Source organism: Toxorhynchites rutilus, chromosome 3 (genome assembly GCF_029784135.1).
Source record: "Toxorhynchites rutilus septentrionalis strain SRP chromosome 3, ASM2978413v1, whole genome shotgun sequence".
In the NCBI taxonomy this organism is placed as follows: domain Eukaryota; kingdom Metazoa; phylum Arthropoda; class Insecta; order Diptera; family Culicidae; genus Toxorhynchites; species Toxorhynchites rutilus.
Window position 1 is genome coordinate 43,168,322 of NC_073746.1, and position 26,975 is coordinate 43,195,296.

General features: G+C 38.4%; 1 protein-coding gene across 1 annotated transcript; it reads right to left on the reverse strand.

The window, feature by feature from the left end:
• Positions 1–8,845: 8,845 nt before the first annotated feature.
• LOC129777358 (malate dehydrogenase, cytoplasmic) lies at positions 8,846–23,438 on the reverse strand. Its single transcript, XM_055783598.1, has 3 exons — positions 23,266–23,438; positions 22,057–22,419; positions 8,846–9,808 (listed from the first exon to the last, which is right to left on the reverse strand). The coding sequence occupies exons 1-3, from the start codon at positions 23,266–23,268 to the stop codon at positions 9,173–9,175; spliced, it is 1,002 nt and encodes a 333-aa protein (XP_055639573.1). The 5' UTR covers positions 23,269–23,438; the 3' UTR covers positions 8,846–9,172.
• Positions 23,439–26,975: the final 3,537 nt, after the last annotated feature.

A 26,975-nucleotide genomic window follows, 5' to 3' on the forward strand; every position in this document is an offset into this window, starting at 1 on the left:
ATAACTCATGGGAAGGAACTTTTATATGCACTTGTATTGTTCGTATGTGTTCGGCTGTTATTCGGCATCCAGATATGCTGCTGTTGTATTTGTTTCATACATCACACATTGCATGCATGACGGATAGGGAGTGGATTGAATGGGAAATCTGCAAAGTCGATCGAAATACAAAATTGATGTGAATATTGTGGCTACTGGAGTGAAGAAGACTCTGGAGTCTAAAAGTTTACATGATTTTGAAATTTTATCAGTCTCCAATTCTTAAAAATTGCCTATACAATTGGCCATTACTATCTTATGATTTAACTCAAGGTAATTTGAACGATATCTTTACTACAGGTCGGAATTTGTATACAATTGTAGACTCGATTATATAGTTTTAAAAAAATATTTCAATAAGTAGTGGTGCACAAATTACGTAACGCGTGACGGAGGGGGGAGGGGGTCGAGGTTGCGTTACTTACTGTGTATTAGAGATAGGAAATTGCGTTAGGTAGGGGGGGGGTCTCCAAAATCCCGATTTTTAGCGTCACGTAATTTGTGCACGATGCCTTATGGCTTATTTAAAGAAAAAAATGTAATATTTCAATGTGAAGGTGAACATTAATTATTGATTGGTATGCAGAGTGAAGATCGTGATTTTTGAAGATCCCCAGGAATTGTTTAAAATAATATTGCAGCGAAATTAAGAAAGATAGAAGTTGAGTGTCAGAGAACAAATTGTAGAGCAGTTAGAGAACTTCAATTTGGTTGGTGAAAACAATCATGTTTATTATGCATTTTGGGGGAAAATTAGCAACAACGCTTGAAAAATCACTAATTTCTAAGTTTTTCACTTCCAAAATATTATTACCCCTTTCGCTACGAGCGTCGTCTATAGACGACATCAGGGTGATACTGCACATCGATCACACCAGCGCGATATGCATACTTTTCGGCGCAGTGTTCCGTTTAGCAATAGCACTCCGACGGAGCACACTGTCGTGGAAGGGTTAAAACATAATTTAGATGTTTTAAAACTATATCCTATAACTAAACTGACCAGACGTCCCGCGTTACGCGGGACAGTCCCGCATTTCAACAAAATGTCCCGCGTAGGATTACGTCCCGCTTTTGGCAAAAGAAACGAAAATGTTATAATAATTTCAGTATTATAATTTGATCATGTTGATTTTCTTAAATAGATGAACCTCAAAATAAAACTTTTATTTGTCAGACTGTTCAAGAGCGCTTCCAATGCATTCAACGAATAATACGTTGAGCTGGTTTAATCGCACCGACAGTGGACTTTTTGTTTAGAGAGTGTCAACGACAGCAACAAAATCTGAAAATTGATTTTTATAAAAAAATATTTTTAGAATTTTTATAAAGATTTATAAAGATTTTTAACAAAGTCCCCTATTGATCCGCAGGGACCAACGTGAGTCAAACGAAAAGTTTATCTTTGGTCCTCTAGCTCGGTATATGCAGTATATGCTGGACAGGAATAGGCAGGGTTGTTTGATGGAGTATCGCAAATGAAGCAAATGTTGTCCGGAACCTCAATCATGGCTGATGAAAAGATGTATGTCGACATGTTCTTTTACCTTTCCGTGGCTTTGGTAGTCAGCTATCTCTTCATTATGGCCATTCGCTTAAAAGTTTTCTATAGGCCGAAGCTGGGGTATGTTGGGAAGGTTGGCGGTCTACGCGACAATGTTTATCTCCAGCCGATCCATTATCCATTCTCCAGTGATCTTTTGGCATAATAGGCTGATCCCCGCTGAAGAAAATTGTTGAATTTGAATCGTGCTTGCCAGGCTTTAATGCTCTAACTAAGCCAGTGATTTTCAGGCGTAAACAAAATCTAAACCACCGAAAAATCACAACTGAATGACGATACTTAGAAAGAAATAATACAGATCAGGTTTAATTGCAAGGACACATGTTAAGTGTTTCACGAATAAATGAGACTCGCTAAACTATGGTTTATTTTCACATAACGTATATACATAACGTTTTGTTTTTTTGTGTCCCGCGTTAGACCTTTGACCATCTGGTCACTTTACCTATAACTATATTGTTGAAATTCGAACATGTGCGTACAAGATTTTTTTTCATCAAATATGATTCTCTAGCACATTCACATTCTGATTCCAGATATATGTAATTTTATTATGTGAGAAAGGTGTTTTCTGACTTTAAGGAGATGAAAAATTAATTTATTCATATATAGTCGGGGTTCGAACCAAGCGCCGTTTTGACGTAGGACTACGTCTTATACTTATGACAGACATACAGCTGTACTTGCGTTGTACTTCGAAAATTGTATGTCTGCCACCATGTACAGCGCTAGAACCATGCAAGCAACTCGGTACAATCGCTGTACCTGTACCGACCTATTATACCGCTGTACGTGGCTACAGTTGTACTGTGCGCAGCGCCATAGACGGTTAGTGGTGGGTAGCATGAACAAACCGAATCAAAACACTTGGTATACATTCTTTTCATTGACTTTCTCTTGAGTTAATAACTCAGATTGGAAACATATTTGTTGTGTTTGATAGTTTATACGCTAAAAAAACCTTTTTCATTGAAATATTGGTGAAAATACAATGCAATATATTCAAATTTCTGATTGTCAGTTTGACATGCGGTACAATGTACAACCAAAGTATGTGTGTCATGCTATCGTGGTACCTGTACAACGCTGTACACGTACAACGCTAGTACAGTTGTATGTCTGTCCATGGTATTACATTAAGGGTGCCAAATCAGAGAACAGGTCACGTTTTTATGAAATAAAGTTAACGTTGATAACTATTTTTACTGCGAACGGATCTCAACGATTTGCATACCAATCGAATCGGAAATTTTCTAATATTTGTTTGATATACTATACATTACAATCCCATAGTCTGTATATGGTTTAAATTGATGAAAATTGGAATCATTCCCATTTCCCCATACATTTGTTCTGTCTATTTGAGTGCTTTCCCAAACAGAGCTGTCAATAACGGGCAACTTATGCAGCCGCTAGAATAGAAACAACGAAGGCGAATATGAGAATATGAGGAAAATTCTCAGAATCTTTCGGTGCCCGAAACAACAAAGGTCGCTTATTCTGCTCGTTTTGTGTTTTATGTTTTCTCTCGAGCTTGTAACACTAGCGAATATTTCACATGAAGTGTGTTTCAATGTTTCATTTTTATTGCTGCAACTGTGTGCATCTGTTAGACGCGTGTTTGATGCTTGTTGAATGGTGATGCACGGAAGAAGCCTCTCGATAAATAATCAGTGCAATGCGTGCATTGATATAAAGAAACAAATTGTGAGATATGACCAATTAGTGTATTGTTCTCGCAAAGGCAAGAAAGAATCGTTGCTCCTCCAAATGAAAATGATTCTACAAAACCACGCAAGCCATTAAAACTTTTCAGGGTCCCCGGAACTTTTTACTAGAGAGTTATTTATGAAATTTCGACGTATTCGCAAATAATATCCGAAATGATAAACCAACAAATTAAAAAAAAAAGATCGCGAAGTCCTGCGTCCTAAGCGGTCATGTCTTGGATACAACCTCTCGAATTTTATTTCAAAATTGAGTTACTTACATCACAGGATGCAGAAAATAAAAATCTATGAACTGTGAAATGACCATGTCATTCGGATAATTGACAACAGCTCCAAAACAAAAATTCTGTGTAGCAGTCTGCAAAGGAAACGACATTGCATTCAACCAAATTGCTAAGCGAACCATAAACCCACAAAATGGCATCGGACGATAGTGATCGTTTTCTCCAAGAAGGCAGATCCGAATCTTTAACAGATTTTTCTGTTTCGGACAGCACCTGGAATCAGATGTCGTCGGGATCTGGTAGGTAAGACTGCCATGAAGTGTAGAAGTGTGTTAAGGCGTTGTGCACAAACTACGTAACGCTAAAAATCCGCTAAAATTTCCTATCTCTAATACATATACCCCCCCTTATCGCGTTACGTAATTTGTGCACGACGCCTAAGAGGCTGGTCTGCATTTTTCAAAATTGCGTTCAACCACAACGAACCAAGTGTAATGCATGCATTCTTAAATCATTTTATTTTCATTTATTAAGATCAAGGATGGAAAACAAGGGAGCATGATGTGATTTACGATTAATCGCAAACTGCACAGATCGTAATCTGTGCAAACTGCGACTAACTATTAATCCTCACCCATCATAACCAAATGATTTTCTCTTGGTAACTCTGAGTTGACCAAAGCATTGCTAGACTGAAACTAGTTCGAATAATTGAGTTACTCTCCTTCCTCGTTTTGCTTTCAACTCCTAACAAGAATTTTCTCCATGGGAATGAGTGTCTCTATGACGTACGCTTTACGATTCTCGCTCTCTCGTCCGGGCGTTCAATTTTCCTTTCCGAGCGCGTTTACTTCGATGAAACTGGGTAAAATAAAAAAAATGCGCTACAGCAGATAGGACGACTTTAATGTTTCATGTTTCACGGAGGATTTCTCAGATGGTGTTTAGATTAATCAAGAGACTACAAACAATAATCCCTCTCAAATCACTAATTTTATGAGTTAATGTAAATGCGTTATTGGCCAAGGCTTTTACGACATCGAACACGTGGTCTTGCGAGATATATTTTTCCGCCAGCCCAAATACAGACCACTTTTTTCGGGGCCGAGTAAACTGGTGTCTAGAAAAGACCTTGATTACCTTGAATTAATAAAAAAACATAAATTAGCGCAAATATGTCAACATGTGTTTTTTTGTTTAAGCACGTAAATATTTACTCATAATTTTTTTGGATTGTGGCACTCTACATAATTTGTATGCAGATAGACTATCCACAGTTTGTGGGGGAATGGAATACTCATACAACTCAAATGGATAATGATTATCTGCTATCACAAAGCTGAATATTTTTTGACGTTTTGTTTTACTATTGATTCATTAAAAAAAAAGCTTTATTTTTAAATGTTTTCTTATCCTGAGACTGGCTCACCATATTGCACTGCTACTAAAACCGTAGGCTAACTTCAAGGATATTTTTTATTCATTTTCGGCGAATAATCAATAGAGTGCCGTGTTATGAAACATCAGAATAATAGCAAAAACAATATTACGATCATAAGGTGTTGGACAGGTTATTCCAGACGACATTGGAATATATTCCATCTGATCATCTTTAGAAAGGTTAATGACCTTCAAAGGATAAATTTATCTTGGGCACATTGAATTGATGTTCATGACTTCCAGTCGGACGTTTATTCGCTCTGATAATAATTGTGTGGTCCTCACAAAGCATATATTCCAATGCCGTCAGTTCACTGAAATTATTCGCATACCGTTTGATGATAAGGTAAGATGTTGATAATCATTTGCGGCGATACCTATTGTTCCAACAGTATTCATTCGACAATATGAAGACTGAATACCTGAAATTAACCAGATTCTACCATGCAAATCTGCGGTCAAAGCAGTATGTACACTTGAGAGATGCAACAAGTTTGAAGGGATATAAAAAAACATTAGTCGTTCGACAAATCTACTGCCACATATGTCGGAAGTCCACGATACATGAATATCATACGTCCATACTATTTCATTACATTTGTTCGCAACGAAGAACGTAACCACACAGAATTGAATTAATCAAATATGTGATCCGTTTTATCTACAAAATAAAAAAGGGTCTGAAATTCAATCGAATTCGAAAGGTGTTTCGTGAAGTCACTAATTGAATTACTGTTGGAAAAATTATTTGGAGAGAAATGTGAATGTTCAGAATTATTGGAATCTAAAAACGATTTTGGGCGGGATGAGATTCGCCCAAATCTGCTGGTAATAAAATTAATCAATTGCATCCATTACCCGTCTGCTGTTTATCGGGCGGGAGACGACAGCAAAATAAAATCGACACGAGACTGAGTCAGCCACTCACTGCGGACAGTGCAATAGAGAATTAAAAATCCCTCGATGAGTGTCGTAAGATTTCAGTTGATCGTCTCTTGTTACACTTTCCGATCAAGAACTCATCATCCGCTCTATGGAATGGGATTAATCGTTTGTGGCTTGCACTCACGATAAAACTTGAGTAGTAGAAGTAATGCTTCGAGAGTGCAAGCAGTTGGGATTCCGCTCTCATATTTCTTTTTTGAGATCTTGGTAGCTCACCGTTCCAAGTATTCTCTCTGTGTACATATGAAGAATAAAAGAGCCTCGCCTGCTGGGGGTGATTTAAAAACATCCGACTAGAGGGATATACTTATTCATTGATCGTTGAATGTGATTTTTTACCATCCCTGATTAAGATATTATTTTGTCAAAAACAGCATAAGTGAGTCAATATATATACCATTCATGAAATTAGTCGAGAGACGTTATAGAATACTAATGTGTTGTGTAATGATATCATGTTAATATTTAGCATGTACTTGGTTTGCTCTGGCTGCAAAGAGAACGAAGTTTTGCGTGTCTAGCAAGCAACGAAATTTATGTTTTTTCATTTTCATTAAGGTTCTGAATCACAAATTGACGAAAAAATTTATTCACTTCGATAAATTTATTCACTTGAAGTAGAACTGCATCCAACTTTAGTGATTTCTAACCAGTGAGAAATTCACCACCGTTTACATATGCCTGAGTTTTTTTTACAATCTATACATATATACCTCGAAGAAGTGTATCATATATATTCTCACCCGTTTACATATATTTTCGGGGGAATAAATCCATCTATAGATCTCCCTAATGTAAACCCGCCATAACACGTGAGTGATAAAATGATAGATTTGACAGTCAATTAGTGGGAGCCCAAACTTCAAATTGAAGTATCTCAAAATAATCCCCCTTATTCTACGCGGCGAGTGACGTGAGTTAGCAAAGTTCCTCGCTTCATTGTGGAAGCTACATTACTTTTCAACTTCTTTTTGATACCCGAGTCGATAGCATATGAGGACACGTCTTCAAATCTCACCTAGTGACAAACTATACTCACGCCATTCGTCTACGGAAATGCAGTGACTTGGACCATCTCACCTCATTCGCCGCGCGGAATAAAGGGGAATGTTTTTGACGCTTGGTTCGTTTTGGCAGAACCCCGATCAACCCCAATAGGGTCAGTTTTTTTAATCCCTTTTTGATTTATTTTAGGCTCATTAACATTTTAGCTGTAACAGAGCCGAATTTTATTCGTGTATATGTCACATGTTTATTATATCTATAATTAGCACATTGCACAGTTGCCATTTTTCGGCGTTAGAGTATTCCCTTCGGCCCTAGGGCATCCATATACTAATACACTGCATTTGACAGCGTCAAACATGTCCGGGTTGCAAATGCAATTTGCGACCACTGTCACTCGCCAGCAGGTTTCAGCATAGTCATAGTCAACTGAGGATAGTCGGCTGACTAACCGACTGACTATATCCGTAGTCAGTTAGTAATGGTTAGTTTGGCTTCTTCACGCAGTTTCTCCGCCAAAACGACTGAACAGTCAGTCGGGCGTTTAGTCACTATCTCCTCTATCGATTCGACTATATCAATTCATTCTTCCCAGTCAAATTGTCCTCATTGCATTTTGAAGTGACTTCCCCCAAAACGAATTCGTTCTTCTCTCTCTTTCCCATGTATCTTTATGCATGCATCGATGTTTGAGTTCACCGTGGTTTGACAAACGCTACAGGTAAGCTAGATTTTTTTTGTATCGTACACGAAAATTACTCACACGTATAAAATAGCGTGCTGTGTGTGCGCTATTTTGCACGCCTAATACTAATACAAACGCGAGGACCTTTATAGCATACTTGATAAATGTCTAAGTTCGTTGGTTTGGGTTCACGATGGGTAGAAAATAAACCGTCCATTGATGGGGTAACTACTTTTTTGCATCATGAATCAAGTTTTCGTTCCTCTTTACATGGACGTACAATAAGATTGCATACGGGGGTACAAAATTAGTGTCAGGGTGAAATGGAAATGTGGATTGAAGGCAGTTGAATGAAGAGGCAGATTTGTATTCATTAGTCGAGTCAGTGAAAATAACCACTGACTGGACTAGTTCACCAGTCATCCTCGCTAGTCAACGCTAGTCAATTCATTTTCTAGTCAAGTCATTTTTTTGTTGACGGTGACTGCCGAAGCGGACCTACTTTTTCCGGAGCGAACCTACTGGGAGTAGATTCGGTCTTCATTTTTCACCTTCGAAGATTTCGGGCCCTGCTCGCGAGAACTGCCAAACTCTCAAGCTGGTGTAAATCAAGGTGCTTAACATACTGCCAGGTGGGTCAAAATGTGACAACCTCTCTACAGCCATGAATTTACTGGATGGAATTAACACCATCTGTACGTGGAAGACCGCAGTTTTCGAATGAATGATGATTCGACCATGGACCCAGCATTTAACGGTGTTTACTGCGTAGCGCTCTAAGCAAAGAGCAGAACGTAGCTACATTGAAAATTTTTCGCTACTGTTCTCATCACTTCCATGAATTAGCAATGAAAGACATTCTGTTCTTTGCATATCGCGTGTATGTTCGGTTGGAGGCTAAATGTGCATAAAGTATGACCGAAAAAACGAACCATTCTTTCTAGATTCAAATCACTTACAACGCGGCAGACTGCATTGTACCCATCGTGAGATGAAATGTCTAACTCTCATTGTCATAGATAAGGTATACTGATCTTCGATGATAAATTGTTTGTTTTTTTTTCACATACAGTGGAATCTCGATTATACGCAAGCGGATGATCCGCGGTGCGGATTATTCTCAACCGATGTTGAGTTATGTCCACCATTTGCTATTGGCGAGCCATTCAAAACCACTTATGGAATGTGATATCTACTCAATTATAAAAATATATTTCTCTTCATCTAAATTGTATCCATTTGCATCAAATCGGACAAGGCATAAACAATAACAACACGAGAAGTAAGCCTTCAGTTGAGTTTTCCCCTCGCACAAATTGTTCTATAGGGCACACATTTTTCTATCAATTCTGTTCACAATTTTCAATAGATGTGATAATATCTTCTTTTTTTAGTGTACTTTTTTCTAATTGCTACAATGGTGAGTGCAATGTAAAATGCAAAACAAAATTTTTGGAGAAACAAAATTAAAAATATGCGTAACAAACAAATGCTTAATTCTTCATGTTCCAACAAACGTTCCGTTTTACAATTTAGTTAGTCAATCCGAGGCACACACAGCCATGGCCTCTTCCTTTTCCTCCAGCAGCTCCTTGGCCGTCACGTCCAGCTTGCCACGAGCGAAATCATCGACGCTGAGCCCCTGTACGATTTCCCACTTTCCGCTTTTGATGTGCACCGGGAAGGAGAACACGATGTCCTTGGGAGTTCCATAGCTGCCATCGGAAACGACCCCCATCGACACATACTCACCATCCTTGGTGCCAGCGAACCAGTCGCGCATATGGTCACTCGCAGCCTTGGCCGCAGACATCGCTGAGGACATCTTCCTGGCATTAATAACGGCTGCACCCCGCTTCTGTACGATTTCAACAAATTCCTCGTTCAGGTAGCTATTGTTGGCAACAGCCTCAACCACACTCTTCTGGGCTCCATCCAGCTCGACGGTGGCATTTTTCGCGTCCGGGTACTGGGTGGACGAGTGGTTACCCCAGATGATAACGTTCTTCACCTTGGAAATGCCTACCCCGAGACGGGCGGCAATCTGGGCCTGGGCACGGTTCTGGTCCAACCGGGTCATTGCGGTGAAGTTCTCTTTCGGGATCGAAGGCGCATAGTGTGAGCAGACCAGTGCGTTTGTGTTGGCTGGGTTTCCGACCACCAGCACCTTGACGTCCTGCGGATGGAAAAAAATATAGGGTATGACATCGGCTTCAAACATAATAGTTGTTACTTTTCCAATTTTCGTAAACAGAGAACAAAAACTTCTTACGTTAAATATTGAGATCTATCAATCTGTTTCTTATCAAAGATGTGGCTATCGAATACAGTGGTAGACATTCCTTTAGCCGCACCCTATTTTTAAAAATAAGTCAATTCTTTGTACAGTTTTGCTCATAAAAGACGATTATTGTTTATTTTCATCGAATTAATTCTAAAAAAAAGTATAAATTCACTTTTTGTTTTCCACGTAATTCAAATATGTGGAATCAGGGTGGACATTCGTTTAGCCGCATCCTAAAATTTCAATAAAAGAAAATTTGTGCGGCAAATTTCGAGTCCAATCGATAGCTAATATTTAGTATGTCAACCTCCATTTCGGATCACTATGAAAACTCAATTTGGCATCGAGTCAGACAGCTTTTAAAGTGTTGCCATATTGGTTATAGCCCAACATTCCTGGAAATATAAGTTTATAGCCTTGAGACTGGAAATGTTGTCAAATTGTCATCCGTTTGCATAAACCATCTCGGCCAAGATTCTCCATAGGTTCTCTATTTGATTGCAATCGACTGCCAGCAGGTCATTCAAGAAGCGGAATGTCCTTCTCGGCAAACCATGCCTTCGATTGCTTGAAAACGTGGATCTATGCATAATCCTGCTGAAAAAACGACATCCTCGGTAGCGTTATTCTCAATATGGCCAATCAAAATATCCTCCAGTAATTGAAGATACTTTTCGGAGATCATTCGGGTGAAAATGAAACAAATGAGAAGCATGCTGTGATAGGAAACGGCTCCGCACACTGTCAAACTTCCGCCCCCAAAGTTTTGCTTCGATCTCACGTCATGCCTTTGACTGAAATTGTACCAATAGCAACTGTAACAGTCCGGACCATCCAAATTGAACTTTTTTCGCCGGAAAATACAATATTTCTCCATTCTAGTTTCTATTCCATGTTTTTTTTTATTCGTTATTTGAGAGGTTTTCAGCCTCCTGGGCTGGTTCGCCTCTTTATCGACGGAACTGCCGCAAGGTTTCGTTGGGAACAGATTGCACATAAAATTATCACATAAAAATTGGACATAAAAATTAAACACATATAAATCCTTTTGCGAGACATGACTTAACAAAGAACTTGCTTGTTGGACCAGATGGCATGGATGTCCTTGGACCATGGCTCCAGGCCAGTGGAGAGGAAGCCGTGCCGTTGAAGATGTTGACGTGTTCTTATTCTCCTTCACCGTGGAGGGGAAGGAACAAGGATCTTCTTGACTGATCCATTGTTCAGACGCTAGATCTTAAAAAATAGTTCGGCATCTTTTAGGTAGCAGACAAGCGCTGCTACTCTTGCTGGATCGTCCTTCAAGATGTCTCCTACACTCCCGCTGATTCCATGCAGGTTTCGCAGAGCATCGAATTTCGGGCAACCACACAAGAAGTGCTCGACGGAGTTGTTGATTTGGCAGAGGTCGCAGAGTAGATGAAAGGGTCCTCTATTGAATCCTTGTGAGACCGAGCAGTGACCGGTCCTCAATCTGGACAGGATTCGTTGTTCTCTCATTCCTTTAACATCGTCAAACCTGACAATCGTGCCCTTGACTTTTCTGAGGAACTGCCTCCCCCCCTCTGCAAACCACCTTTCGGTCCAAAAGGTGCGGAAAGAGTTGGTGATCCACAACTTCACATCGTCAAGCGGCACATCCCGAGTGAAGAATGGTCTGGTGTGACCGATTCCGGCAAACCGGTCGGCCGCTTCATTCCCTGCGATGCCGTTGTGTCCGGGGACCCACATGAGCACAGTGTCGGGCAATATGTTCTTCCTGATGGCCTGTACCCATGGATGTTTGGACCAACAACGGCTTGGAAGATGAAGTTGTAAATTCCATGTATTACCGGGCGAAAATGAAATGGTTCTGCTTATGGGTGGCGGTCAGTTTCGGCTTCCCATGAAGTTTCTTCCATATGGTGACTCATTCAAGATGCGCGCAATATGCCTCTTCGTTACTGGAACAACCGATTCTGCCTTAATGTATGATCAGGACATCGTTTCCTGGGTGCTTCGTGTCTTATTCGACCTTTAAGACGCAAAGTAACTTTGGTGTTACCATTTGTTGGTATACATATTTTTGGCACTATTTAAAGAAATTCCGTACCACTTTCTCAGATCGACCAATTTTTGTTACGATCGAGAGAGTAGAAAACTTTTGTTCACTGAATATCTTTATTATTTTCCGTCCCTCTTCCGTGAATAGAATACCTTTCCCATTCCTTTAAATTCTACGTAAATCACTAATCTGACCAACTTCTTACACAGATTAAGGCTTGGTGATTATGCGAAAACTCGATTTTTATACCCTGCGGCTAAACGTATGTCTCGGGAAAAAAAGAGGTTTGAATGTTTATATCCACCGATGCCGCCTTGTGTGTGTGTGTGATTGTGACGCACGTCCTTTCAATAAAATTGACTTAAATATACTATCACTACAGCAAATAAGTGTTTCAAGTTTTTTTTTCAAATGCGGCTAAGCGAATGTCTGGTACTGTATACAGCGTGTTCGGGGTAAAGGGCCTGGCTGGGTAAGGAATTAAAAAGTGTCACCAGCACTATGGAAAATATTGTATAGGGTACCGAATAAGAAATTTTGACAATTTGTTCGAATCCCTATATGGTTCACCATAGCACCTATGGTGAAAAATATACTTTTTCGGTTTTTACGACATTCTCAACGGAATCGACATTATAAAAAAATCATCAGAGATTCAATGGATGAATTATTTTTTGAAAAATTGAGATCCAACACTGTCTCAATTTGTACTTGAATGTGTTCCTTTGTCCTTTTTTTAGATGTGTGTTTTTTCAGAGTTTTGAGAGCATTGCGTGGTACGAAAAAAATATATATTTCTTATATTTTTTGGTGTTTCGAAGTTTTGTTTTTTTTTTTAATTTTGTGACCCAGCTCTAATTTGTCTAAATTAAAAAAATGTCTAAAGCTGAAAAATTGTTTGAATGTGTCCGCATGTATTGTTTTGATTAATGTTATTTTTTGAAATTTTTGAGCATTGCGCGGCACATATCTTCGTTTTTTCACCGTCCTCAATTTTGTTCATTTCGTTAGTAGTCACACAAGTTGCGCGATCGCTTATTAACCGATCGATCGTGAATTTAAAACTTAGGAACCTCAATTGATCATCTTTCTGTTGTTATAGAATAACTATGTCCACGCAACAATCATAAGCGATGGAGATCGATTCACGGTGTCGGAGTCCTGGTCGCTCTTCATCCATACAAGCTCGGCTTGAAATTGCTCTGCAAGAAACATCGGGCTGTTGTGATTTTAATAATACAACAATGACTATATCAACTGTCTCCGCTGTCCGGTCTTACTGAACAGTGGAAGAACAGAAAGAATACTCTTACGCCTAAATGGCTACTGTGTAATTTACAATTAATAGTTACCATAAAACATGTAGCATGTATTATACAGTCATACCTCGATAAAAGGCAACTTTATTTTTTTTCTCGTTACGTTATATCGAGTTATGTTATATCGAAGCAAAACAAAATTGTTTTTTTGATTGATGCTAAGCTGTTCATGATTGCTCAAAAATGCGCTAAAACTAATTTTCTATCACCAGCAGTATTTATAAACCTTTCTTATGCCCATTGAAGATAATTTTCGTACACAAATAAGATCAGTTTTAAGTAGAGGAAAAGGTCTGAAAAAATTGAAATGAAATTTGTGTGAATTAGTGATGAAACGGATAATAGCTTGGCCTAATACCAGATACCAGATATCTGGCAAGCTTCAAGGCCAGATAGCCGGATATTCGGCTTTTTATTTGCGAATACGAAACTGAAAGACACTCCATGTGTGCATGAAGCTAATAAAGGATTACATTTTAGAAGAAATAAACAAATTTTTACATAAAAATAATGAACCATGCATGAATTTTCCGTTTCGAATGGATATCCTTTGATAGAGTTTTCTGCAAGGAATCTTCAACGGGGTTTTTTTCTGATAAAGATTCAACTACTTTCGTCGTCATCAAGACCTGTAAATGAATCAAAAGAGACGAAACTAAATCAAACCTTATACACGAAACTCCCGACACGCCTTTTGGGACTGTTTCAACGGAGTGGCAAATGAAGTGGTCATTAAACTCTAAGCAGTCAATCGAGGACAAGGACTGCTCGAGTTTGTCTTTTAGCTTTTAGCAGTACAGGTAAACCTTTTTTTGTGCGGGGGATAGGGACCGCACAAAAAAGTCGCATAAAAATCGTGCAAAACTTCACCAGCAGCTTTAAAAAATCGTTTTCGGTACACATTTTGAAAAAAACTTTTTTGTACGGTAGATAGGGATCGCATAAATAAAGTTTCGCCCAAGAAAATAACTCAAATCCACGCAATTCACCGTTCAATTTCCTTCTGCTTCCCTGCTTTGTTATGGGACACTTTGCCTTTTCGGTTGCGCGTGGCTGTTTTGCGCTTTTGATTGCATGTCGAAACGTGTTGCTGTTAGGAATCATGTCATGCAAAAACTTAGAAAAATTTAGAGGATTTGAAGAGAGGAGGGGAATGATTTCAGAAGTGGAGAATTGAGACGCAAATATGCTTTTTTCGCACTGAAATGCCTATGAACCATCGGAGAAAACTAAATGGACGATAACTTCGTCAAATATGCTTCTTTTCATACACCGCACAAAAAAAATCGCACAAATAAAACCGCACAAAAACAGGTTTTACTGTAGTATTACAGTGAAGATAGTTATCTGAAGTTGGCCAGATGTACGAAGCAAAGAGTAATCGGTTGTCATCACCAACTTCTGAAAATTTAAAAATTTTCCACGGAGTAATTTTCAGTACTGTTCATAAATTAGTGTTATGAGTGAATGTTAATTCAATTTTACAAAAATCAGACCTTATTTTTTGATTATGGATAAATGATTTTGCTATGCTCTGCTAGCTAGCTAATGGGCTATTTTGTTATGATTTATGTTATGGTAATGACAAATTGTGGATTTTTTCCACTATCCGTTATCCGACCGGATAGTAGGTCACTATCCGGTACCCGGCCGGATAGCAAATATTGACCGGTTGTGCCGGATATCCGTTTAATCTCTACTATCAATGTTTATTTTATAGTTTCTATGTTTGACTTGCTTTGTCTCCAAATGGAAATTCCTCTGAATTTTGTTATTGGAACATGTTCGAAGTTATGCTAAAACTTCAAAAAACGCCATAATAATACCAAGTGGAAAGACCGCCCAAAAATATCAGATTGAAGGCATGCCTTTTTCATAAGAGAAATTGTAGTGAACTGTAAATAACACACGAATTGATAAACATATTTCCTGATCATTTCAATCAGCTGAATGTACGAATGCTATCCCCTTTTTACGGTACTTATTTCTTTGGAAAATTACTACTCCAAAAACTATTTCTGTATTATTCATTTTAAATTCTAAGACATCTTAAAAAGTTACGTTATATCGAGGTTGCCTTCTATCAAGGTATGGCTGTATTAAATCCGGCTCTGTTACAACCAAAATGCTAATGAGCCCAAATAAATAAACAAATGGCATAAAAAATGTCCCTAAATCTTATTGTATTCGTTATTTAAAAGGGCCTGTAAAAAGTGCATCAGACCTTATTACCAGCATTATATTGAATGTTGAATAGAGTACCAAATAAGAAATGTTGACAATCTTCTTTGAATCCGTATATGGTTCACTGTAAGAGCTATGGTGAAAAACGTGTATTCCACGGTACATTTTTTTGTATTTTGTAATTTAGAAACTTTAAATTTATTTTTTTGAGACACAGTACTACTTTTAAAGAACATATGTATTTTTGATATTTATGATTTTTTTTCAAAATGTTTTGAGAAATACATTTTTTCCAATTTTTTCACCGTCTGCATTTTTTGTTATTTTGGTCAATCGATGATTTTATTTTCTTCGTGGATTTGAATGTGTGAAATAAAAAAAATCGACATCTGATTACTACTTGTAGAATTGATTCTTTTTTGTACTCTTTCGGTTTCGAATTTTCATCTTTAAACTACGATGCAAAATCTTCATTTTGAAACATTTCTCAAAAGTGCAAAGAAAGCAAAGGTCTTTTGAGTTTGATAAAATATACAGCAGTCATTCGCTAACTGGACTATCTTTCACTGGACTTATCTTCAACAGACCGTGCGTTAACTGGGCTGCAAAGCAGTTATGTATCAATAACAGCCGTCAACTTCAGTTTAAAGTATTGCTTTTACTGTCTGCAGTCCAGAAGGCGAGTAAAATTAGATAATTGCGTTGATTTTTCTGCCCAATTAACGAACGATCATTGCATTTGCTTAATTTCCAGGTCGATTCCTCGACCCGGTAAACAGTGGTGTTTCATAGGAGATATTTGATGTCTTTCTGCTGATAGCGTACATGCGGACACCATTTGACACTTTACAGAAATATCCATTGTCTTGAGTACAAGTGAGTGAGTACAAATTTCACTACTGTCAAAGTGAGCGATGTATTATTTCGTCTCGTTTCATCCCAAAGTGAGTGAGAGTGGGCTGCAGTACAAGTTTCACTATGCGTGGTGAACAAATTACATAACGCTCAAAATCCGGATTTTGGACCAAAATTTCCTATTTGAAATGCTCTTCAATATTTTGCACAGTGGTAGTGATAAGATTTGGAGCGCTTTTTACATGCTTACCCTGGCAGCTTATTATTACCTTTCTAATTCACGAATACAATAAAATCGTAGACTTTGGGAAAATTGACAACATTTCTCGATTCATCTTAGTAAGATACACTTTCAGTATTTTTTCAAAATTCTAGCCGAAGCTACAGATAATGACGTACAAAAACGAAATAGTACGCTTCTCACCATAGATCGTATGGTTAACCATATAGTGCAGTGGTACTCAACCTTTTTCAGAGGGACCACAAACACGTGTTAGTCATGGTGTCGTTGGCTACAAAAACAAGTAATGACTCGCTATCTGGAGCGACACTGAAACACTGAACTCACTGGATGCTCAAGTAGTTTTTCAGTTTCTCTTAGCAAAATTACATTTCCAACGCCCCAAATCGGATCAAGATCGGTAACAGAAAATCCGAACCGAATCGAGAGTGTGGTGGAATGGCGACATCGACAACAACCCCGCTGCGGTACAGTTTTTAACCTTCAGTTTTCACCGAGGAACGCAGCACTCAACATCAAGACCTCCTTCACATTCGGTTTGAAATGCGCTGCACTTTGACGCCTCTTTTTTAAGCCGGAAACTAACGAAAATTTATTGATCCATCGGAAAAAAGTCATTCGCGATTTATCAGCCATCCTGCAAGCAACCAGATGGCAGCGGCAGCGTTGCTTTCCAAATGGCCTTTCTTAATGGTGCGTGTTTTGTTTTTCAAATTGGCTTTTTTCAAGGCTAAAGGTTCATAAGAAATCTGAGAATCGGCGATGATCTCTATAATTCAAAATATCTGTACACGCTTTTAATTTCACAAAAGCTCTCCTTAAACTAAAAATTATAAAAATCAATTCGCTTTTGATTACTTCGGACATTATTCTAAAGTGCATCGAATTTTAAAAATAGTCCTTCAGTAGAATCTTTTGGTAGTCCTGAAAGGGGCTGTCCACATACCACGTGGACAGAAAAATCACGATTTCAGACTCCCCCTCCCCTCTCCGTGGACAAGCGTGGACATTTTCATACCCCTACCCCCCCTTTGTTCACGTGGACATTTGTCCTTTTCTAATAAATAAAGAAATATCTGAATTACGCCTGAATTCCATTAAAGTTTATTTTATTTCAAATTTTACTAGCTGTGCCCTGCTGTACCAGCTTTGCTGTTGCTCATTGTTGTTGTACGGTAGAGGAATGAGTAGCATGACAAAGCACATGTTTCATATAATTTTGAAATACTTTTGAGTAAACAAGATTTGTTTTACTTTTCCATTATCAGCGAAGATATGCAGGCTATCTAGTTTGCCAACAGGGAAACTCGTAATGTAAAGTTGACCAGGTGAGGAACAATCCGCATCTGAATATAAACTACACAACTTCAAAGATTGATCTTGAGCTTTACTAATTGTGATTGCAAACGCCAATCGAATAAAAATAAGCGGGTTTAAAATTATTTTCAAATACAATTTTAGTTCAGGATTTTTTCAACACTTGCAATGAAATGTGTTGATATCACACATAATACATATATACAATAATGTTAATTTGAGTTCTCACCTTCATTTCAGAAGTGTACTTATTCCATCTGGAAATCGAATGAAAAATTATCCTTTCTTTTTGGATTATGCATATTTCATGACATAACGATCGCATAGCAAATCGACGGGCAGTTTTGAAATGTTCTATACAAGACCCAGTTATTGCTTTGACAAATGCATCATTTTATGACAGAATTACAGCGTTCCAGAACCCACGCAAAATTTTTGATGCCCTATTCTGGTCCTTTATTTTTTTGTTGAGTGCAGATCTTTGCCCACTCCGGAGTATGATTGATCACAGCAAATGTCGATTCATCTTCACTCTGGATCTCCGATTCACCTTTAGTCGGTAGCGCAATACGAAACCTTTTCCGCCATAGTTCGGAGAATTTTCAAAGGATATTGAAAGCGTATTTGATTATTTTTTAAATCCTTATCGATCATTCTGCAATTCATTAACCTTTTGCGGCCGTATGTCTGCTCTCAGCAAGGAATCATACTGAATACTTTATCCAACCACATGCAATAATTTACACTTCTTTTGTACGAATTTTAATGTCTAGTGAATTTGAACACGAATTAATACGCAATTTCTATGGATAAAAGATAACGGTACTCGATGTAAACAAAAGCTTATTAGCGTGGAGAGATAAAAGGATCATAGGATCATAGGTGCATGGATTCTCTTACGCAAATGTAAATATTAAATCCTAGAAATTGATGAAATTCCAATACTTTGAAAAATTGTAATTTTTCGAGAAAAATAATACAAAAAACACTAATTGTTCTCGAGTTAGAAAAAAATCTATAGAAAATTATATTTGATGAAAAAAACATATTCGTAATATCATGAAAACTCAACCATTTTGGAATTCTCGCGTAACTTTTGAAAAGGTTCTATGTAACAAATCGAGTTAATGGGTGCACGCTATTAGTTTTCAATCATTGAATGCATTACAAAAACAATCGCGTTCACGTATCTATCTTCTTCATCTTCGCCGATACAAAAAATATCCAATGTATAGATTAGGATTTTAAGCACCCGGCTGTTACTTCGGACGCTACTTTCCTTTGTCCGAAGTAACAAAGCAGTCAAAACAACACGAAGTCGTACATCGGTCGTTTTGAGTTTTTGTTTCTTTTGGGTGTTGTTATCCATTTCAGTGCAATTCAACGAGTGATAACAAAGATAATCTGTCTTTTAAGCATATTTCTAGACTTTTGTGATTTCAATATTTGTTTTCAAAGCAGTTTTCGAGTTTTTTGCGTCAATAAATAACAAAGATCGCTCATATACCTTTTATCTTTCGAAAGTGATTGTCATACCAATTCGTTCTGCCGGTAAAGATGTATTAATGCTCAAAACTTTGCACCTCGAATGTAACGCTCTCGTTTTCGAAATTTTAAACTTACACCCCAGTACAGGTGCAGAAATGATGTGGTGCAAAAATACATAAGCACTCTCCACCAGGTGGCATGAAAATCGACGCGAAGTCTACATCGCATGTGTGCCTATTTTTATTCTTCCTACAAAACAGCTGTGCTTGACATCAACATTAGATCTACTGACTTGAGCGAGACTGTGACTTGAATAATGGTGATCATGGTTTGTATTAGGCTGTCAAAAAAGTCCTGCGGTATTTCCGCGGTGTCGTTGTAAGCGCGTAGTTCTAGTTGTATTCATTGTATCGAGTCATACTATAGCTTGTTGGAAAGTGCTTGTTTTTGCGTGCTATAATATAGTCCTTGACAGTGTTTTGTTTGGTTAAGTCGTTCGTGAGTTATAGTGTCGCTAATATGGAGCAAAATAAAGAGAAAATCCGACATATTTTACAGTACTACTATGACAAAGGCAAAAATGCATCTCAAGCTGCCAATAAAATTTGTGCAGTTTATGGATCCGATACAGTTTCCTTTTCCACCGCACAACGATGGTTTCAACGTTTTCGTTCTGGTGTAGAGATCGTCGAAGATGCGCCACGCTCCGGAAGGCCTATCGTCGAAAATTGCGACAAAATCGCTGAATTAGCCGAGAAAGACCGGCATAGTAGCAGCCGTAGCATCGGCCAAGAGCTGGAGATAAGTCATCAAACCGTTATTAACCATTTGAAGAAGCTTCGATTCACAAAGAAGCTCGATGTATGGGTGCCACACACGTTGACGCAAAAAAAAATCTTTGACCGTATCGACGCATGTGAATCGCTGCTGAATCGCAACAAAATCGATCCGTTTCTGAAGCGGATGGTGACTGGCGATGAAAAGTGGGTCACTTACGACAACGTGAAGCGCAAACGGTCGTGGTCGAAGCCCGCTGAAGCGGCTCAGACGGTGGCCAAGCCCTCATTAAAAGCCAGGAAGGTTCTGCTGTGTGTTTGGTGGGATTGTCAAGGAATAATCTATTATGAGCTGCTTCCTTATGGCCAAACGCTCAATTCGGACCTGTACTGCCAACAACTGGACCGCTTGAAGGTAGCACTCATGAAGAAGAGGCCATCTTTGATAAACAGAGGCCGCATTGTCTTCCATCAGGACAACGCCAGGCCACACACTTCTTGGTGACGCGCCAGAAGCTCCGGGAGCTCGGATGGGAGGTTCTTTTGCATCCGCCGTATAGTCCGGACCTTGCACCAAGTGACTACCACCTGTTTTTGTCCATGGCGAACGAGCTAGATAGTCAGAAGTTAGCCACAAAAGAGGCATGTGAAAATTGGCTATCCGAGTTTTTTGCCAATAAGGAAGCGAGCTTCTATAACAGGGGTATTATGAAGTTGACATCTCGTTGGGAACAAGTCATCGAACAAAACGGCGCATATTTGACTTAAAACAGATGATTGTAACTAATTTTATGAACAAATGAAAATTCAAGAAAAATACCGCAGGACTTTTTTGACAGCCTAATATAATAGAGGCTTTAAACATCCTCAGTTCATTCGTATTTAGCCTTGAAGAGGGGCCAATTTAAAAAAAAACCCCGCTGACGAATCGTGAATGCTGTGAAACAGTATCGTATTAAAAATTGAGAGCGATCGGAACTTAAACTGCAATATTCTCTCTATCCATATTGTCCGTAGAAAGAACGCAGAATTTGCTGTTTTTATTCATAAAATACGTGCCATGTTTCCAGATTTAACATAATTACTGAAAGAAGCAGTCGTACGATAAAAAAATAGATGATGATTTCATAGATTTTAATTATTAATACACATACTAAATCGTTTAAAATAACGTAACACAAAATGGGGCCACCAAAAGAGCCCGTCTGTTGGGCATAACTAAAAAAAAGTCAAAATTATTGATTTGGTACCCTATACAATATTCTCTATAATGCTGCTGTTTTGGTTTGGGGGCACTTTTTACTTTTTACCCAGCATAACATGTATGAACTTTTTCGGATTCCAACTCATATATCAGAAATACATACATATTTCACGTTTCAAATTAGAATTCAAGTTACCGTTTCGACTTTGCGTTTCTGATGCCATTGAAATTTCGGATTTCTAATTTAGATCCATACTCAAGCTTCAGATTATGGTTTTCAATGTAGAAAATCCAGGATTGGTTCATTGATCTATTGGTCAGAATCCGTTCCAATTTCGCATACAGATTCCATATGCGATTGGGCGATTCAGAATTACAAATATGTGAATGAAATTGAGAAAAACGAATATATTCGGCTGATGTACTTGTATTTACAACTGCTCGTATACAAGATTAATGAGTTTCTCTCAGTATCATATATTCTTCTATCAGAACCTATAATTATGTAATGTGTAAACCAAGCAACGCATTGTATTATGGGTGCATCTTATCAAGTTCGCTTCGCTTATCAATGTTTTCTTCATTCGTTTGCACACAGGCAAACTGCTTTCTTGAAACTAATTTATCAAATTTCATTTGAAAATAACACTTTCCAACACATGAAGAATATCGCTTTCCTAAATTATTGTAATAAAGCGCGAATTAAACTTACCTTCTTAGCGTAATTGTTCAATGCTTCGCCCTGAACCTTGAAGATTTTCACATTGGCCGAGAGTAGATCCTTGCGCTCCATGCCCTGCTTCCGGGGCATAGCACCAACCAGGAAGGCAGCGGCCACGTCCTTGAATGCAACCGCTGGATCAGCCGTTGGAACGACACCGGCCAGTAGTGGCAAGGCACTGTCGGCCAATTCCATGACGACACCCTCGAGCACACCCATCATCGGGGGAATGTCCAGCAGGTGGAGAATCAGCTGCTGGTTCGGTCCGAAGACATCTCCCTTGGCAATCATGTACAGCAGGGAGTAGGCAATCTGCCCGGCAGCACCGGTAACAACGACGCGGATTGGTTCAGACTTTTCACGTAGCATGAAACAAGCGAAACATTGTTAGATAGATACTTGACACACATTTTTTATGCTGACTATGTGCATATAAGTTTTTTTTTCATCTCGCTTGTGGTAATACTACTCCGTGATAAAAAGTATCGCATCGTGGTGCTAAAATCCATCGTGTCGCGATCTCTTACTTGGCCTTTCTAATAGAGCTGTGAGAATTCGACCGTGTGTGAACACTAGCTGTAACTCAACACACATGTTTCGCTTGGATTTATTACACAGCGGAAAAGTTGTACGATTTGAACGGGAGTAGAGAGCAAATAAAAGATGAGAGGACGCAATAAGGTCACCATAATGATATGACGTTGAGGTTGAAATAATTTCTGTACAGCTTCGACTGTTTTCAATCCATGATAAGTTCGGCATGTGAACAATGCGAAAGACACGGCTAATCAAGTATTATCAACGGAAGTACAGGTTCATTATTTTGACCAAAAAAGGTCTACAACGTCAATCTATTTGTAGAGATAACAGGGATGAATGCGGACCACATCGATGAAAATGCCGGTCACTTTCCAAATAAACCGAATATTAATAATTGGCTCTATGCCAAAACTGGTACATTTCTCTCGTTTACTGGAACAAAGATGTCAAATTGAATGCATGGTGCAATCCTCCACTTTCACTAGATCAGCGGAGAAAGTTTGCCACAGTTTATATAATTTCCCCCAAGTGCAATAATTCCAATCAGAATATGTGATTGTACTTTTACGTCGTTACTTTCGCAAAACATGGGATGTCGTAGCACTTCACGTCGCAAAAAGATAAATAGAGAGAATCTGATAACTGCATTCAATAACTTACCATTTTTGTGTTCACTTTTCAAAATCAATACAAACTGCGAAAGTAATAACAGAGAACTTCTATATATTTACAGTCGTATGAAATCAAGGAAAATATCTGTTCAAAATGCCACCAGATGTTAGTACGAACAACACTAAACCGTACAGTCGTGCAATGGAGCAGCAACTGAGCATTGCAATATTTTTTTCAGTTTCTCCTAGCTCAACTCAATTTTTTTTTCCGCTCTGAGAGTCGGGTATGAGTGAATTCTCAGGACTGAATGACTGGAGAACTAGGGATCGGACGTTGGAGCAGCGTCACAAAACCAAAACGGAAATAATTGTTGCCAGGAATGACAAAGTATTTTGTTTTTTTTAATAGATATATTACTGGCTTAAACTTATGTTATCAATAATTGTCAAATTCATCTGTCGATTTTCGGTGTATTATGTTTTTAAAATGGTCATATAGATAATAAGAGTCTGGCTCCTTTAAACCTATGTAACTGAGCCTGTAAAAATAAACGGATTAATAAAAGAAATATTTAGATAATACAAAGCAATGTATAAGGCTCACTGCTGGGTTCATAATTGGGGCGCACGATGATTTTCGAAATGAAGACGAAGACCAAATACGTGTTATAAAAATGATTTCCAAGTTTTGAAGCAGTTCTCCCACTCCGAAAGACGGATCACCCAATCGAGCTTTTTGAACCTATTCACCATTCTTCATGCATCGAAAAATGTTAAATAATCGTTATGTTTTCGATTGAATATATCTTAGGATTTGACTTACATTAAAGCGTTATCAGATGAAATTGTTCTGCATTTATTTTAGTTTAAAGATACATATACGGTACTATATGGGTTTTGCGATTTTCAATTTTCACGAATGAAAATTCGTGTTTTGGACTTGATATATGCCCTCTACTACTGCGCAATATGCTGGTCCAACCTCATCGGCTGCTTTTTCCAGTATCTGACCATTGAAGCAGCATTTTTAGCCTCTTCAGGTTAGCTTCGTTGATACCCCAATACATTTAAATTGAGTGGAATTTTGAGCGGTTTGGAGGGTACATCTCTTTCTCAATCACCTCTATTCCATTATCGCTACTTGTCGAATCCGGCTAAAACTTGATGAGAACCCGGTGGGACCTTGTGAACAGCAATTCATATTCATATTCATATGTTTGTATTGTATTCATATTCATATGTTTGTGTGATGGAAATCGTAATCTTCCGTCAAAAGCTGTAGATCCCTTGTTAGATCATCATAAGGTGGGTTTAAAGATAAAGTTTACTGTAAATTTTTTTATCACGTCAATCCATCATTCCTAGTAAAATTTATAGTTTCCGTTTTAGCTTACCCCAAATTCTTACTTGCCCGGTGTACCTTACCTGTTTTACGCACTTGAATCTGTTTTGTTTTCTCTGTTGAGTTGTTTTCCTTCACACAAGCGTATACAGTTGGTATGGAAGCGCACTGTTTTTTTATACTTTGCTTAGAACGAGCGAAGACAAAACGGGCGGGGGAATAAGGGGAATAAGAACACGCCGGCATCTTCAACGGCACGGCTTCCTCTCCACTGGCCTGGAGCCATGGTCCGAGGACATCCATGCCATCTGGTCCAACAAGCAAACAGCAAGTTCTTTGTTAAGTCATGTCTCGCAAAAGGATTTATATGTGTTTAATTTTTACGTCCAATTTTTATGTGATAATTTTATGTGCAATCTGTTCCCAACGAAACCTTGCGGCAATGCCGTCGATAAAGAGGCGAACCAGCCCAGGAGGCTGAAAACCTCTCAAATAAAGAATAAAAAAAAAAGAACGGGCGCTATAATTTGATGTATGTGTGTATAAAATGAGGTGCGCTTCACACAAGTGAGTTCATTCGACGCTCTAATGTTCATGAATTTGGTACACTTCGTACCCAGAGAGGATACGTGATTGTTATGAACGCGCGCTGATGAAAATTAAACTAGAGTGCAGTGCAGCGTTTGTTTTCTGAAGACTGGTATACACAATTTACTACACCCAAGAGTAAACACCTATTCGTGCAGTCACGCTACCTTTTCACCTACTTCCAGATTCTACACTCATCTACTATTCAAACTTCTTTCCTTCAGTCCCGAGCACTTCGAAACCGAACATTTCTCTACTTTTCGCGGCTATTTGCTATTTTCATTGTAATTCTATCTATTCGCACGGCGCTTAATTACAGCTGTCCTGTTCAAAAGCTTCTTTCCAGGTCTTCTACGATTCTTATCTCGGAGATGAATGAATCGAATGATTTAAAGTATCAGTGAACAAAGAAGAAAAAATGGTGTTATCAGGCTTTTACTTTATGGTCCGGCATTATCCTTTAAAATCTTACTCATGGTCCATACCTTTCGACCTCCTATCGTTTTATCAATTTTCTTCTATAAACAGTGACAAGTATCGGGTTTTTTGTTGGGAGCATCTAAACTCTTAATGATTGTTACAATGTGTTATTCATATGCATTATCGTAATGTACGTGTGTGTTACTCCAGAAATCGCTCCACAATATGGTGATATCATGATTTGCTCTTTTAAGAGATGTAAGTAATGTAAATGTTATATGTGCTCTCGTGGCCGAATGGTTAGCGTCCCACACTATCATGCCGGGGACTCGGGTTCGATTCCCGTTCTAGCCCGTTCTAGTGTTCTAGAAATCTCGACCAAGTACTACTAATAAAATTGACGCAAGTAATGCTACGTTGAGAAGGCAAAAGTTCCACTGGAACGTTAGTGCCATCCAAGAAGAAGTAATGTTACATACGACGAACGACGACATTTTTCATTGTATTCCTGAGTCGTCCGAATTTCAGAATTGTTAATTCAAAGGGAGGAATCTCAAATACTCATCGAGATTTTTTGTGTTGAAAGCAAAATTTGAATATTATTTTTTCCAAATGACATTCGGAATTTTTTAACTTAGCACCTAATATCCTTGTTTAACACGATTGTTTTTGCTGCGCTTTCCATTCTGTCCGCATCAAGAGCATTTGCATAATATCAGTGTCGGTCCCCACTCCCAAAGACATTTATTGTATAAAAAGAAAATAGTCAAACATTCAACTATTAAGTAGGCACATATCGTAAACGAATATCGAAAACGATCCATGTTCTTTTTTATTCTCTTATTTTGTAATTGTCAGTCCCAGTGATCATCGTTTTTCTAACGAAAAACTCAATGTCAGTCCCTAGGAACCGACATGGGGCTCAACGTGTTAAACAGCTCTATTTGACTTCACATACAGAATAGGGTCATGATACAAAATATCATTTCTTTGAAATCATGAACACATTAAAAAAAATATCGGCAACACTGGATTTTATCTGATGTATCGCTAGCGTATCTTTCCCTCTAAATGCCACTAGTCTCGTTATGACTCATCTGCAAATAGTTCCCGCAGCGGTCAATGGCTTGATATAGAAAAAGTGGTAGGTTTTCAGTGAATGGATAGATTTCACTGAGTTAGGTTTTAAGGCATACAAATTGTATTTCTGTTAAGATTTGCGTTGAGGATTAGGCTCTGTGGTTTGAGCGCTGTCTAAATTTTCTTCGTGAAGGAAATTGGGCGGTTTTCTGAGTGAATCTATTTAATTTAATTCCCATTCATGATTCGTGCTTGGTATTGTTGGAGCATTTTTATTTTGCTTCTCCCTCTTTCAACATCATCAATACAGCAGCAGCATCAATTTGTTT

Coding starts and splice junctions, on each gene's coding strand:
- LOC129777358 (XM_055783598.1), bottom strand. Junction 9,809..22,056: donor TGAACAATTACGCTAAGAAG/GTAAGTTTAATT, acceptor TTCCATCCGCAG/GACGTCAAGGTGCTGGTGGT.